General features: G+C 38.1%; 1 protein-coding gene across 1 annotated transcript in view; it reads right to left on the bottom strand.

The window, feature by feature from the left end:
- QTMAN (queuosine-tRNA mannosyltransferase) overlaps window positions 1–15,000 on the bottom strand; it is a 41,529-nt gene that overhangs the window by 18,982 nt on the left and 7,547 nt on the right. Inside the window, exon 4 of the mRNA XM_010174399.2 lies at window positions 192–301. Coding sequence (XP_010172701.2) covers window positions 192–301 — 110 coding nt within the window. The remainder of the gene's footprint in view (window positions 1–191; window positions 302–15,000) is intronic.

A 15,000-nucleotide genomic window follows, 5' to 3' on the forward strand; every position in this document is an offset into this window, starting at 1 on the left:
TTAAATAATTTTAATTTTATGACATTATTATTTATTATTTATTTATCTATTATTTAGATTTACAACTCCAAAGATTTTAAACATGTTCTTTCACTAATATAAGAAAACAAGAACAAGAAAAATACTTCCAGAAATATCTATTTTATTGCAACTTTACCGTTAAGGAAAAAAAAAAATAAAAGGAAAGGTACCTGGAATTTCAGTGAAAGTCTCTCCAAGGACAGACACATGAAAAGGTAGATCTTCCTCCTTCAGTTTCAGTAGGACTTTGAAGAAAGTTTCAGGACCTTTGTCATGTTCCCTTGAAACAAAGAGAACTTATCTGAGTATCATTTATTGAGCACTTGTGGAATTGGTGTTTTTTGTTTATCAGAACAGTATTTCTCTTAAATTGTACTTTTGGGGACTAAACACCTTTGGCATAATTTCCCTCTTTGTTTACGCTGCGTGGTTGAACATTTTCTTCAACCCAGCAGTGGAGATCAAAACTCAGTTTCATTAGACTCCTCTCTCTCTTCCCTGTCTCCAAAAGATGCCTTTACTCTGCAAATTACCAACTTTGAAAGTGAGAAGGACCGAGTAATATCTCACTTAGCTGAAGGTAAAATCATGGTAAAAAAAGGAAAAAAAAACACTTTTTTTTTTTTTGGCCCATCCAAAAGTATGTATACAACCTCCATTACAGTTTACCCCCTTTTTTTTCAGAAGGAATAAGTTAATAAAAAACTTTTGCTAAAAATTTAGGATTTTCCAAACTGGAATTTTATAAATCCATGCTGTGCTAATGTAAAGCTTCTAATCCATTCAGTGCTTTAGGTAAAGAAGAAAGGAATAAATTAACACAAGGCATTTTCCACCTTTAGACTTTCAAGGAGTTAACTGGAAGTTAAAATAGAAAGTAAGAAACCTGTATTAATTTGTAATTTCAGCTGAAGATTGTATCAAAGTTTTGTATGGGTATGACATTCAATGCCTTGAAACACAAGGTTGGTTTTCTAAAAAGAAAATGAAAAGCCAATTTGCTAATCTATCTTCTTTACTAGGATGGAATGAAAGGTTCAAAAGATACCACAGACGATCTAAATTTCCCAAATTTGGTAAGTTATATTAAAAATGAAGTAATTCCCCCACTTTAAGGTGAATATTATATCTTGTATTTAATTACTCTGCTTTAAATTATTGTATTTCAGACAGATGTGCACCATATGTCTTTAAAATATTTTGGTTTTATTTATTATTTAGAAAATTCCACTGTTTTCCTTCCTGTATTAAGGGAAAATCTATAGCTCAGCTGTCCTAGTGTCTTTCTTCACAGACTAATTTTGTAGAATGGATCTGTAGGTTTGTCACACTGCTATATGAAAGATTAATAATTATATCATTCAGGAAATCTGAAGCCAAATGACATCTGCAGCTCTACATGTGTTAATTTCTCATTCAGTCAATATTTTTGGTTTAGGGAATTAAAACAAATTAATCTTATAATTAATGTGACTTTCCTAGGCTGAGAAATCTTCAGGAATTGGGGAGTTTTCAGAATTAGTTGCATTTTCTTAAAATAAAGCCAGACAATAATGACTTTAAGAAGTCCTCCATCTCCCAGATTTGTTTTGTTCTCAATAATAAGGAGGAATGCAACTGCATAAGCTTCGTAATTTGTTTCACATCTGTGAACCAGGAGTTTTCACAGTGGTTCCAGTAACCAAAGTAGATATGAACACTGGCTCGGAGAGAGAATTTCTTCCAGTTGCAAAGATCCCAGAACTGCCTACTATCCTTCACGCTTAAAAGATCCACCTGTTTCTGGTAGGTAAATTATGTGCAGAAACTTGTTGCCAGTATTTGAATCCCCTCCAAATGACCAGCTGAAAGAGCCGAAACGAGATTACAATCAAGGATTCAGACTTGGCTCGAAGGGAACATCTCTGTCAGAAACGTGTAAGTTTGCAAGGAAAATAGCTTTGGTGTTGGGAGTCAGTGGAATTCAGTAAAATATTTCCTGTAATTCAGCCTCAGTTTCCCCCATGCAGGATTACGGGGGTGTTTTATAAATGATCCTGAGGAGACCCCCTGTATCTAATCCCAAGGTGGACCAAAACATCCCTGTTGCACACAGAGCAGGTAGCCTCGACAGACAGAGCCACGACGCTTACACAGATCTTTCCAAGCTCTTCACAGCCCTGATATCGCCTTCACAGTCACAAAAAGTCCTTCCAGCAAAGGATATGCTTTCCCTTTCCCTTTCCAGAAGAGACCAGGGGTCCCAGAGGCAGCCAAAAGTGGAGGATGCTGTTGGAGCCACATTGTCAAAGAGCTGGCAGGAGAATCCGGAGCCTTACAGCTCGTCGAAGCCACATAAGCTGCACATATTTAGGAAAACTGATAGGAATTGGAAGTTGCAGCTTTGTTTAATAGGTGGGGAAGAACAGAAGGAAAATTTGGCACCCAGAAGGAATGCTGAAAGGGGAAACGTTTCCTCTGCACTGGAACCTCTCTTATGGGTTTTCTGCTGTTAGGTGATCCTCCTTCCATATCTCCTTTTTTAAAATATTTTGCTTTTATGCGATACAGATTTTAATGGCACGTTTTGTGAATCTTGCAGCTTTTCTATTTGGGAGGTCATCTCATTTAATATGTCAGTTCCTGTGACTTTTACACGCCACAACCATTTTATTTTCAGTTAAGACCTACAGAAAGCTTCTAGCACTTGCACCTACAGATTGCAACGTATTACTATTCTTGCAGGTTAGTAAAGGTCTAGCTGCTCCTGGTAGAAAGCAATAAATTGTACAAGACCACCTCTTTACTTCATCAAAAAAAGAAGAGAGCTCTGTTCCTTGGCTGACATGGAGAAAATCATATACAATCCAGTCTGCCTTACTCAGCAACAACTGCTAAACACACCAGATTGTCATAGCAGTGATCGTGGAAAAAGATGAACACAATATGGAATGTCTGTTCTGCAAAGATCTGCTCAAAATGACGTGCACTTTTGGCTGCATCTGTTGCATTTTTCTGAGCTTTATTAAACAGTATTAATTATATATACTCCATTTCATTAAGAACTGCAAAACTGTATTAAAAGCCTGATATTAAAATGCAAACTTTTCTCTTAAGGTATTATGTTTGGGGGAAAATTAAGTCAATGTAATTCTAAGGTTTGGCTTTGCTGTTTGGTTTAGGTATTTGAAATGCTCTCCTATTTTTAGTCGATTTGATATGCATCTGGTAAAGGAAAAGTAAGAATTGGGTATGAAGATGCTCTAAATTTCATCATAAGAACATGAAAACATCAGAATAACCAAACTCCAGCTGTAAATGACACAAAATAGACATAGGCACCGTACCTATACTTGGATTTGAGAGCACTGTTGGAGACATTCAGTCCTCATGTTTAGATACTGCACACTAAATTCTTTTTTTACTCAGGATTTTTTATTTTTGAGTCTAAAACACACTTTAAGAAAGACCTTTGAAGTCTCTCTTAAGAACTGGCTGAGATTGAGTGGTCTGGGTACCAGAATGCAGCCCAGGGTTCAGTCTGATTTAGTGAATTCCCTTTGTAATCTGAATTAAAACTTTCAGGACTGTCCTTGAAATGGGAATTGGGAGGGTGGTGGTATCAGCAGCACCAGTATTGAGCCTCCATTTTCTCTCCCTTAGATTTTCTGTTTATAAAATGGGTGTGACAGTATTTTTTTTTCACCACAGAAGGATGCTGTCAGGATTAATTGATGACTTGACATCCCTCTTTTCAGCCTAAAACAATTTAAAAAAGCAACTTCATAGCACTACGATGATGCTCCTCTATACAATCAATGGCAACAGTCTTCGAAACACCCTTCTGCTATTCAGGGTTTTGTGAATTCAGCCTGAGCTCTCGAGCCTTCCCCATTGCTGGAACTGGAAGGAGAGTGCACAGAAACCAGCTAAACTGGAGTTACTCCCTGGGGCTGCAGGATACCCATATTCTTGACCAGTGATGGAAAAAACAATTAAAAAAAATAAAAATAAAAGTACCACCAGAATTTGGCTCTTTACATTATTTGGTGCATATTAATTTCTTGAATTTGATTGAAATTCAGTAAGAGACCCATGTGGGTCTTCTGTGACTTAAATTTAATTTTTAAAATATATGTAAACTTATCATACATGGTGCTAATCACAGTTATTGAGCATTTGGAGGAAGACACATATGTCTATGCAGTTAGAAAGTAGAAAAGTTGTGGAAAAGAGACGGGATTTGGTCAAAGGGGCAAAATAAATGCAGTCCATTAAAAAAAAAAAAGTTAAAATCTATGGTTTATACAAGATAATCAGTAATATGGAAGCGCTAAACCAGGGGAGAAAGTCTTAATATTTAAGAAAATCCTGTGTAAAGGGTACATAATGCTTGTGATGCCATCGCTTAAGGTGCTACCTACTCTGAAAGGGTTACAAATAAGCTCAACTAAAAGCAGTATTAAAAGAGTTGATCTTAATCTTCTTAGCACATTTAGCATGGGAGATTTTCAGTGACAGAGAATCCCCAAATTGTGAGGCCACGCCGAAATATTTCACTTTTACAGTGCCTAAATTGTCCTAGATCCAAGCAATTCAAACTGGGTTCATCTCCTTCTGCCTCCCCATTTCATAAAATTATCTGAATGTCAGATGGGCAAAGGTGGGAAATGGGAAATATTCAAACAGGTACAAAATCTCTAAAAGCTAATGTAGCATTTTTTTTTTTTTTAAGTGAAGGATATGAAGTTTCTAAAACACAGACCTTGAAGTGGGTGACAGTGGTCCTTTAGTTTTCCGGAAGTGAAATAGTGAGGAGCGAGTTTGGCAGCAAAGGGGGCAGATGAGATGGGCAAAGTAATGTAAAGGGGGAGAGAATGACAAGGAGAGAAAAAAAATAATAAAAAATACAAATATTCAAGTTGAATACTAAAAAATGATGGCATATCCAAACCCAGGGGGGGGAAAGATAAATACAGGGTAAATAGAAGTGAAAAGGGAAAAGGCACAGGCTTGGGAAAAACGAAAGGATATAGAAAAATCAGACTTGAAGATAGAGAGAAGCTGCAGAGAGCATTTGAGAGTGCTATCAGTGGTAGAGAAAAGGTCAGAAAAATATCAGTAAAGATATAAATTAGGAAACAAAAATAAAACTGTATGGTAATTAAAGGAGGAGAACCAAAGAGAAGAAAGAGAGCAAAGGCAGGCAGAGGCGTTAGCAGGGAAACAGAGTGCGGTGAGGACAGAGAACAAAAGCACCGTGGAGAAAAGGGCAGAAAATCTGCAAAATCCCTTGGAAAAGTTAACATTTTTGAAAGAATGAGGGTGAAGAAAAGCATGGGCAATAGGTGCTGCTGAGGGAGGGCTGTGAGGAGAGAGCTGCACCTCTATCACACCCAGAGCCAGGAGCTGGAAGGTGCCTTTATCCCAGTAACGTGCTTCGTTTGGGTGATAACAGCAGGAACTGGAGGTTCTTTACTGGTCTGACTGATACGGTACCGACTCGGGGAGGGTGATGAAGGATGCCACAGGCTGATAAGAGGATTCATGTGACATCAGCCTCCTGTTGACCCTGTATCTGTCCAGGGTATTTTCAAGAAGCGAACAGCAGCACATCAATAAATGGTGTGGTCTTTGCACGCTGAACTAAAAATGAGGCTCCATTTCACGTCAAACCTAACTAAAGAACAATATCCGAGATCTTTTCACTGTATTTACTATATTACACTTTGATATTTTACGTTAAAACTCGAGCTTAGAAAAATTTGAATATAGGTTTATTGTAATCTGGTAATGTTAGAAAGCAGCAGTATAGTCACAAAAATGAAGCCTGGCCTATGAAAGAGAGAATTGCAGAGTTCTGGTCTTTTCTTGACACTGAATTCCCACGAGACAGCTCTGCCCAGGTTTCCCCATCTGTAAGATACAGTCTTACAGAAGCTTTCATTTACAGAAATGTGGTGAGGATCAGAGGCAGTAAATACTTTAGGAGGATAATATTCCTCTCAAAGTAAGAGACTCATGTTACAAGCCTATTCAATATAGTAAATGAAATACATTTTAGTCATTATCTTCACAGAGGACAGAGGACTTTCCTAAACCAAATGACTTTAATATTCATTTTCTATGTTAAGATAGGGGAAAAAAAAAAAAAAAGGGGCAAAAAAAATTAAAATTCTAATACCAAATTTCTGGTAACAATACTCATGATAACTGCAAAAGAGGAAATATTACTGCCAGGAAAGAGCTATTAGAAAAGAAACAGGGGAAAAGAAATAACTTATGAAAATGCAAACATGAAGGAAAAGTTAATTGCTTTTCATTTATTCAGTTTATCACAGTATTTTTCCTTCTTTTTGCATTTCCAATAGGAGGTAGAGGTAGACTGTAAATATGTAGTTAAGTCCAACGAGTTTTCTTTTTCAGCTGATACACTTACAAAATGCTTTTGCTGTAATTGTGCCTCTAAACATTGTCTGGCAACATCAGCATCAAAAGTTACCACAATATCTAATACCCCCTCAGTTAATAGAAAGTGGAGTCAAGTAGAAGAAAATGTTTCTGCACAAGTGTCACTGAAAAAAAAAAAGGACCCTACAGAATAAATTTTAGTTAGCGATTTGGAGGTCCTACAAACAAAAAAGGGTCCTGATCCTTGTAAAACGCCTCTGCAAGCCAAGGAATTAAAAAATGGCACTAGAGAGGTAAAAAGCAGCCAAACAGCACTGGCAAATACAGTGTTTTATTTTCAATTTTTCATTTTCTACTATAGCCCGTGACGTATTTACAGTGAGGAGTGTGTATTTTACCTCCTGATTTTTTTTTCAAATTGCTGGTCTGAGAAAAATGGGTAGCATTTTGCTTTACGCTGGAAAAGCATTTTCTGCTATCTTGTGTTATCTAGAAGAGATTCATAAAAAAAAGAACCTTGGGAGTTTATTGTTTAGATTCTTCTTCTTCTCCCCTCACAATTCATGAAGAAAAAACTCAAAATAAAATATTACACATTCTCTAACCAAAGAAATCTCAGGATCAGCATCAGTCATTGAGCCTCCTGCTTATTTCCTAAAGAGAGATTAACCTTTGAAGACAAAGACCAGCGTTTGGTCTCAGTTACCTTGGTGGAAAAAAAATCAATGCACTTTCATTCATATGCCTCTGCATTTCTTTTACTCCAACTTGGCAAACCTAGCTTTTCACAAGTACAGGATTCAGATGAAAACCATTTTGGTTGAATTTGCAACACAACCCAATAACTGCTATGAACTACTCACAAATTTATGTATTTTTTAAAAAAATAAATAATTAAAATTAACTTCCTTTTGTATTCCAAAGGTAACATAACAAATGGTTTCCTGTTGTCGGGAGTCATGGTAGGCAAGATAAAATACTCTGAGTGACCCTGACAGCCCTGATAACCATATACAATATATCCTATTGTAATTCAACATACCAGAACAAAAGTCGTGTCCTGTTAATTATAGATGGGTATGAATATGATAATAAGTGGATAAGAATCTACTCAGGTGGTTCCCTGGAAGAACAGAAAAAGAATCAAACATAAATTACTACATAAAAACTACACATTTGCCTGAGAATGGCAAACCCACCATATAAGACCGTGTAGACCCTCTGTGATTTCCATGGTGGACTCACTTCACTCAACTACAACTGCTGAACACTCCACCAGATACCCTGCCTAGGTCAAAAAGTAAGTCCTGGTCCTCACTGAGTAATACCCCAAGAGGAATTAGCTCAGGTACCTAAGACAACTCATCCTTTCTGGATTTGTGAAGTTGTCATCTCCAAGTTTGAAGCTCCTAAGCAGGAACTTTCTTGGCACCAAGACCAAGGCCTGAAACTCATTATTCAACAAGATTAAAGTAACTACAAATCTGACCGCTTTCAGAATGAGGAATCAACTCATTTCATGGAATCAGGTTTTGCACAAACGCAGCTGAGAAAAAAACAGAGAATAGAGGACAAAGGGAGGGGAAAAAAGGGTGAAAACATGGAGAAAAGGAGAGTAGAGGAGAAGATGAGAAAGAGAGAAGAGTCAAAAAGTTGCAGTGCAGTAAGAAGAGGAAACTAATCTAAAAGAACTTTGAAGGAAGAAATATAACCCCCCTGTTATTGGTGAAAATAGGGAAGAATAATAGATCATTTGCTCATGCAATATTTGATTTTTGTCTCTTGGAGAGTATTTGCATATTTTGGTCAAGAGTGTTGTGAACTACAAAGGGGGCTGGTGGCACCGTCTGAGACTTCTTACAAAACATCTTCTGTCCTTGTTTATGAAGTTTTCCAAGACTGAGGCTACCTTGGACTACAATCTGCCAGAAAAATTCTGCCAAAAGTTTTCCAGAACATTCAAAGAAAAACATTTTTAAAAACCCCAACACTACCCAGTAAAACTGAAAGCCATATCTTGCATATATTAAATTTCAAATAAGCCTCTGCTTTAAGTATTCAAACTTATTTTGTTTTAGAGCAAGAACTGAATATTTGGATGTGTTTGATTTTGAGTCAAAGATAACGCTTTTTGTTGCACATGTTGGAAGCCTTCCTAAAAATGTAGCCAAGCCTTTGAAAAATTTCTTCTTGTGCCTGGTCACTGAATGGTCTGTGTGCCTTGGGCACACCTTAGGCTAAAGCTGAGCAAAACAGTCCATTACTGCAGGTCAGGATGCTAAAACCCAAGCAGTATCTAACATCTGAACTGAAAACACAGATCTTGCCTTCACATTCAATGATTCCTCTACTGGATTCAAAACAAAATTACTGGGCTTTGCAGAATAAAGAACTGTTTTATACGCACTGAAAATCAGGAACAACAAGAAAATGGAAGATTTGGTCATGAAAATAAAGCAGTATGAAATGGTTTGAAGAGGTAGAAAGTGGTAATGTGTGCTTTTCTAGTTTTAGAAAAGTTTAGGTTTTAGGCTTTGAGCAACCTGGTCTAGTGGAAGGTGTCCCTGCTGATGGCAGGGGGGTTGGAACTAGATGATCTTTAAGGTCCCTTCCAAACCAAACCATTCTATGATTCTATGATTAACTAAAGCTCTCAGATGTAGACCAGAAGAAAGCAAAGGGGACAAATAAGATCTGATCAATATGACCAGTCATGCAAGAACAGCATGGCAATGAAAGAGTGAACTGAGTGAAGAAGTAGAGGAGATGGGGAAAATACACAACACAAGGACAGTTCATATGGGAAAAAATGTGGTAAGCTGAATAAGGGTACCAGCATAAGAGAGCAAGAGGACAACAGAGTCTGGTCAGTCAATAGGGCTTAGGAGAAAACAGTTGTAGAAGGTTCCTTGCACAGACAGGGAGGGTGTCTGAAACGATGGAGACAGAGAAAGGTTGAGAAACTGGAGAAGAGAAAAATTAGATGCACGTTTTTTTGTGCAAGGAGACTATATAGGAAGAGATGGCCAAGAAACTGAGCATAGCAAAGAGAAAAGGAAGAGGTCTGAAAGAGAAAGGCCAAGACCAGCTTGGGTGAATGGAGCAGAAAAGGATTGCTTTGATGGCAACAGGTGGAAAAGTGTAAGCCTCCTTCCTTCAGAGCCTTGAGAGGACTCCTTCGTCCCACCACTTCACATGCATTTCTGCTCAAAGACTTGGGTTTTGCAGTTGTACCAGAGAAGAAAGACACCATGAAATGAGTTTCCCATCATGGAAAAAGAGAGAGTCAAGCTTAGTAGAACTTTTAAGACAAACTGATACTTTTATTCCAAACTTAAATAATCTGAAAATGTCCAGGTGATGCAGTTGTATTTTTATATTAACCCTAAATCAGTTTTTCAACCATGGCTGAAACATTTATTACAACAGGTTTCAGAGGACAGCACTGAAGTGGCTGCTCTACGAGCATCTGGACTGCAGAGAGGGAATGAAGAAGGAAGGTTTCTGTATGTGATATTTTAAGCAGAAGCCACTGAGCTTAAATATAGAAAAGAAAGTAGCATGCTTAGTAGAAGTGAAAGAACTAAGTATATTTGGGGAAGCAGCAAGTAAAAAAAAAAAAAAGTTTTATTTTAATACGATTCTTTTTCAGCCTATTAAGTTCTCCAGTATGAGAATGAAGTCTGCTAAAAGTTAGTAAATAAAAGCTTTCAGGAGAGCTTTATTAAATCACTTCTGACTTATTAAGTTAAAACTCCCACACAGATATCTTAATAAAACTTTCAGAGAATATATTTCATTTTCCTGGAAATCAGAAGCCTATTACTAACTCCAGGAGATACTGTCGGCTACACCACCGATCAGCTTTCTGTAAAGAGCATATTTACCAACAACTTGAATTAGTTGTCTAAAGTTTCAGTTTCTGAAGGTCAAAGAACTATGTAACTGCTTAATAAAGAAGCAAAGAAGTACCTCTAAATATCTCCAAGCTCTGATGGGCTTATATTCTGCTCCTTAGGTGAGGTATTAGCAAAGCTTATTTATTTTCATTTCCAAGGCTTTTATTTGCTCATTCCCTTGTGGTAAAGCTGATTTCCATGATGATTCCCTTCTTAATTTTAATACCCTTTTTACTCATCATATAGACATAAGAATTTTCCATAAAATAATGAAACCCTTCCAAAGGAAATGAAGACAACTAGGAGAGGAAAGTAAACTACAACTTTTTTTTCCTTTTTTCCTCCCCCCAATTAATTGATCCACTGTCATATGCATGTATGAAAGATTTCTTTTAATGAAAGGAAAATAAGGTTAATTAACATAAAACCCCTCACTCCTTGAGATGTTGAATTTTGTATTTTATCCATGCTGCCTTAAGTGCCTTGATTTCCCAGTAATGACCTAGTTCTCCTAATGAGTAACATTAACCCCTGGCTGTAGCTGTCCAGGACTTAATTGTCAACTGGAGCTGAAATAGGAGAGTTTGCCGATCAGCAGGTATGTGGTATATTAACTCATGTCATTTCAGATCCTAATAAATAAATCTGTTGCTAAGGCAACAGGAACATCAGCTGTATCACTTTTTTTCCTTTTTCTTTTTTTTTTTTCCCCCCATTTTAAAGGAAACTGCTTTTCACACCAAGCTTTTAAAAAAGGAAATTAACTACATGTAACCGTAATTAGAAGAAACATCGTTTCTCATCTCGGAAACATATCTACATTAATGAAAAAAAGGCATTAAAATAAAAAAAAAAAAAAAAAAGGACTGCTTTCTACTGTGAGCAGGGTAACTGAAATTATTTCCCTCAACTGAGGGAATGCAATTTGAAGTATCTATCTGAGTGAGAACAGATCACAAAATATTTGAGCTCTTTGTATTTCGGAGATAGTTCCCTTCTCCTTTAGTACACTGCTGATGCCAACTGAGCCAACTGCTTCAACTATTAATCAGGAGCCCCAGCAATTGAAACCGTACAAGAAAAAATACTACTCAAACCCTAATATCTTCACTACCTTCTTTCGATATGGTGTCAGAAATGCAATCTTTTGGAAAGCTAAAAAATGCTCTATTTTTAGCTTTTCAGATTTACCAGCTAACAGAAATTTAAGTAGATGATTAAAACACAGATGCTATTTCTCTTCCTGGTCCCACGGAGGCAGTTACCTGATTCTTACATGGGAAAAGCAAAAAGAAGCTGGGGCAACACAAATGCATCTCCAAAGGCACACGTGATTTGGTGAGAAGCAGCTGGTAATTCACTTTCTGCCTCAGTTTCTCCATCTCTAAGATCGGATCCTGAACACTCCTATTTGAGACTCACAGATCCAAGGTTTTTCAGAAAGGTAAAGCATATACAAGTGCAGGTAGCACCAATATTTTTGTGCTCCTTAAAATCTGGGAAGGAAGATGTTGGTACTCCATACCTTTGGAGATGATGTGCTGCTGAGGTCTCTCAGAGCCTTGCAGGTGAGAGTCACAACCGTTAATTCCTCCCATTCTACCATTGGATGAAAGGTTTATCTTAAAATTTCCAAAACTGATAGATTCATGTTTAGTTTATGACAACAGGACAATTCTGAACCTTTAGTTACCCACATCTCAATCATAGATCAGGTAGGAAAGGAGCTAAAGAGAAAGTCATAAAGCAAATTACTGCTCCTGGAATACTCACTATAGACTCTGCTCAGACTATAAACGTAACAAACTGTTCCTCAACATTATATCTGGCTTTTTAGCTGAAGAATAAAAGCATCTTTTTTTCTGTTACCAACATTTCCCCTCTGAACTATCAACCGCAGCACTTTGAGAAAACATGCTATAAGAAAGATGGAAAAAATGACACTGAGATGTCCATTACAGGAGAACTTCCACACCTGAGAGGTCTCCATTATATGCTAAATGTTTCTACAAGCTCTTAAAACCAGTGATTTTAAGTGCATCTTCCACTGTAAGGGGTCAATGCCCCAAATCTCCATCCATGTGAAGAAATGTCAAGGTTAGACTTCACTGACAAATGAACAACAAAAGAAGAACGGATACTTCCAAACTCCCATTCCAGTTAACATTTAACTCTGAACTTCTCAGAGTATCTCATTAACTTATTTGTTACTTATAAAAACCTAGTATCTGCTCTCAAACTGAACCCTAGCTTGCACAAAAGTGAAATTGGACTATTTTTTTCTTGCTTTAGGTATTCAAGAAGCGAGGGTGCCACCTTCTACTTGATCAGATGTCTCTACATACACTCTCATGGCACTGGTTCATTCACCACATGTCATCTGTATTGCAGCCCTGGCAAACACCATTTTCTTTGGGAGTATCAGATAGCTTTTCTTAGACACTGCTAAAAAGTTCTAATTTTCAAATTGTTATCTTATATCCTACAGGCCTTTTTATCATATCTGGTACCTTTTAGTTCAGGCTGTATAAACACTTGCATTTGAAGCCTTTTCTTTCAGTCTGTCTTTATCTATCCACCACGTTCACCTTTTTGGATTAAATGTGCCAGAATCAGTTTTTCAAAGATGAGGTTCCCCTGCAGGAACTCGCTCCCCATTCAACACAGATCTAGTGCCAAATTCTCCACTGCCTTCCCATGACAACAGGCAGAACAGTCCCAGTCAGCTATGATTTCTCTGAAATGGGGGAATCTACTTTGATAACACAGAACCTCTGCCCTCCTTGTATGACACTGCATGAATGGCCACCTGGCAGGGAGGAGCAGGACCATGGCCCTTTCTTCTAAGTGCTCTCTGCAGGCTCTTTAGAATGTTGAGAATGCCTGTTGAGGCTAATAGCATTTATGTGTACTCAAAGGTAATTTCTAGGTGGAATACCTACTCTTCCATAGGTACATCTTGCCATACCAGCATCTCGATGGGACAAAGTGTGGTCCAAAATATTCAACAGCATGAGGAAAATATGACTTGGGTATAGATTCACTGTATTCACACACAGAATCACAGAATGGTGGGGGTTGGAAGGGACCTCAGGAGATCATCTAGTCCAACCCTCCTGCCAAAATGTATATTAAACAGTTTTGAATTCTGAATTCAAAGGCAAACAGTAAGTACACAAATTCTGTATTGCCCTGACAAGATGAAGAGGAACAAGGTGTTACTACTAAAAAAAAGGTCTTTCTAGGCTACTCTCCCTCATAGTTGGCAGAAGACTTGGGCTCAGCTCACTGATGAAGAGCTGTTTCATCACAGAAGGCATAACACTGACTGCATTATCTGGTACAAGCCCTTTCCAAAGACTTGCTCCTGAATGAAGAGAACCAGGTCCTCACAATGAGCAACCACATTAGTACAGCAATGGTGATGACAAAACAAGCTGTCCTCCACGGACTCATTTCTTCAACTCTTTAACTTTGAGGTAACCTACATTAAAAACAGGCAACTGGGCACAGGGCTATCTCTATGCCCACCATTCTCCCTTAGACCAGATATCTTCAGATAATTTTTGCAATCTAGATTTTTTTTTTCTTCTGAATTTCCTCATCGTGACTTCCACCACCGTTCCTCTCGCTACCGTATCTCCTGTCCCATGTCCTTCCCCACACTCTTGTCACAGGCTGGTACATTCAGACATGAACTAATGGTCTTATCGGATCTTCCACGTGAACTGATAGCGGCTGTTTGTTTGCATGTGCGTGTAAATTCTCGCTGAGTCCCCATGTGATCTTTTATCACACCCGTACAATTAGAGGAAGAAGAATTGATTTCTGACAACTTTCTCTTATCAAGTCTTTAACTGCTGAGATCATACAGCACACACAGGGGAAAAAAGTACATGTACATTATAATTATAATTCATATAACATTTATCCATGTACATTATAATTATAATGTTCATGAATAAATGTTTGATGGCTTAGCTTTTGGGGAGAGAGGAAGATTGTGCCACACTGGTCAATACCATCTCAATATACTCATGGTTCACCAAATTAGAGAACGAGTTCAGAGGAGGCCACGAGGATGATTCGAGGGCTGGAGCACCTCTGCTATGAGGACAGGCTGAGAGAATTGGGGCTGTTCAGCCTGGAAATGAGAAGGCTCCGGGGAGATCTTATAGCAGCCTTCCAGTACCTGAAGGGGCTACAAGAAAGCTGGGGAGGAACTTTTTACAAGGGCAGGTAGTGATAGAACAAGGGGTAATGACTTTAAACCGGAAGAGGGGAGGTTTAGATAAGATATTAGCAAGAAATTCTTCTCTGTGAGGGTGGTCAGACACTGGAACAGGTTGCCCAAGGAAGTTGTGGATGCTCCTCCCTGGAAGTGTTCAAGGCCAGGTTGGATGAAGCTTTGAGCAACCTGGTCTAGTGGAAGGTGTCCCTGCTGATGGCAGGGGGGTTGGAACTGGATGATCTTTAAGGTCCCATCCAACCCAGACCCTTCTATGATTCTATGAAATGGGTATTTTATCACCTTGCAATGAAAACCAGTGGGACAGCACAAAGTTCTGATCAAACCCAGGAACTTTGTCCATCGATCAACAGAATTTTGCTCTCCGTTTCCAGCAAAGCCCATTTGCACAAAGAGAAGAATAATTCCTTGGCATAAGCCTTGCAAGAAAGCAGCTCGGAA

This window comes from Antrostomus carolinensis, unplaced genomic scaffold (assembly GCF_000700745.2).
Source record: "Antrostomus carolinensis isolate BGI_N321 unplaced genomic scaffold, ASM70074v2 scaffold16160, whole genome shotgun sequence".
Classification (NCBI taxonomy): domain Eukaryota; kingdom Metazoa; phylum Chordata; class Aves; order Caprimulgiformes; family Caprimulgidae; genus Antrostomus; species Antrostomus carolinensis.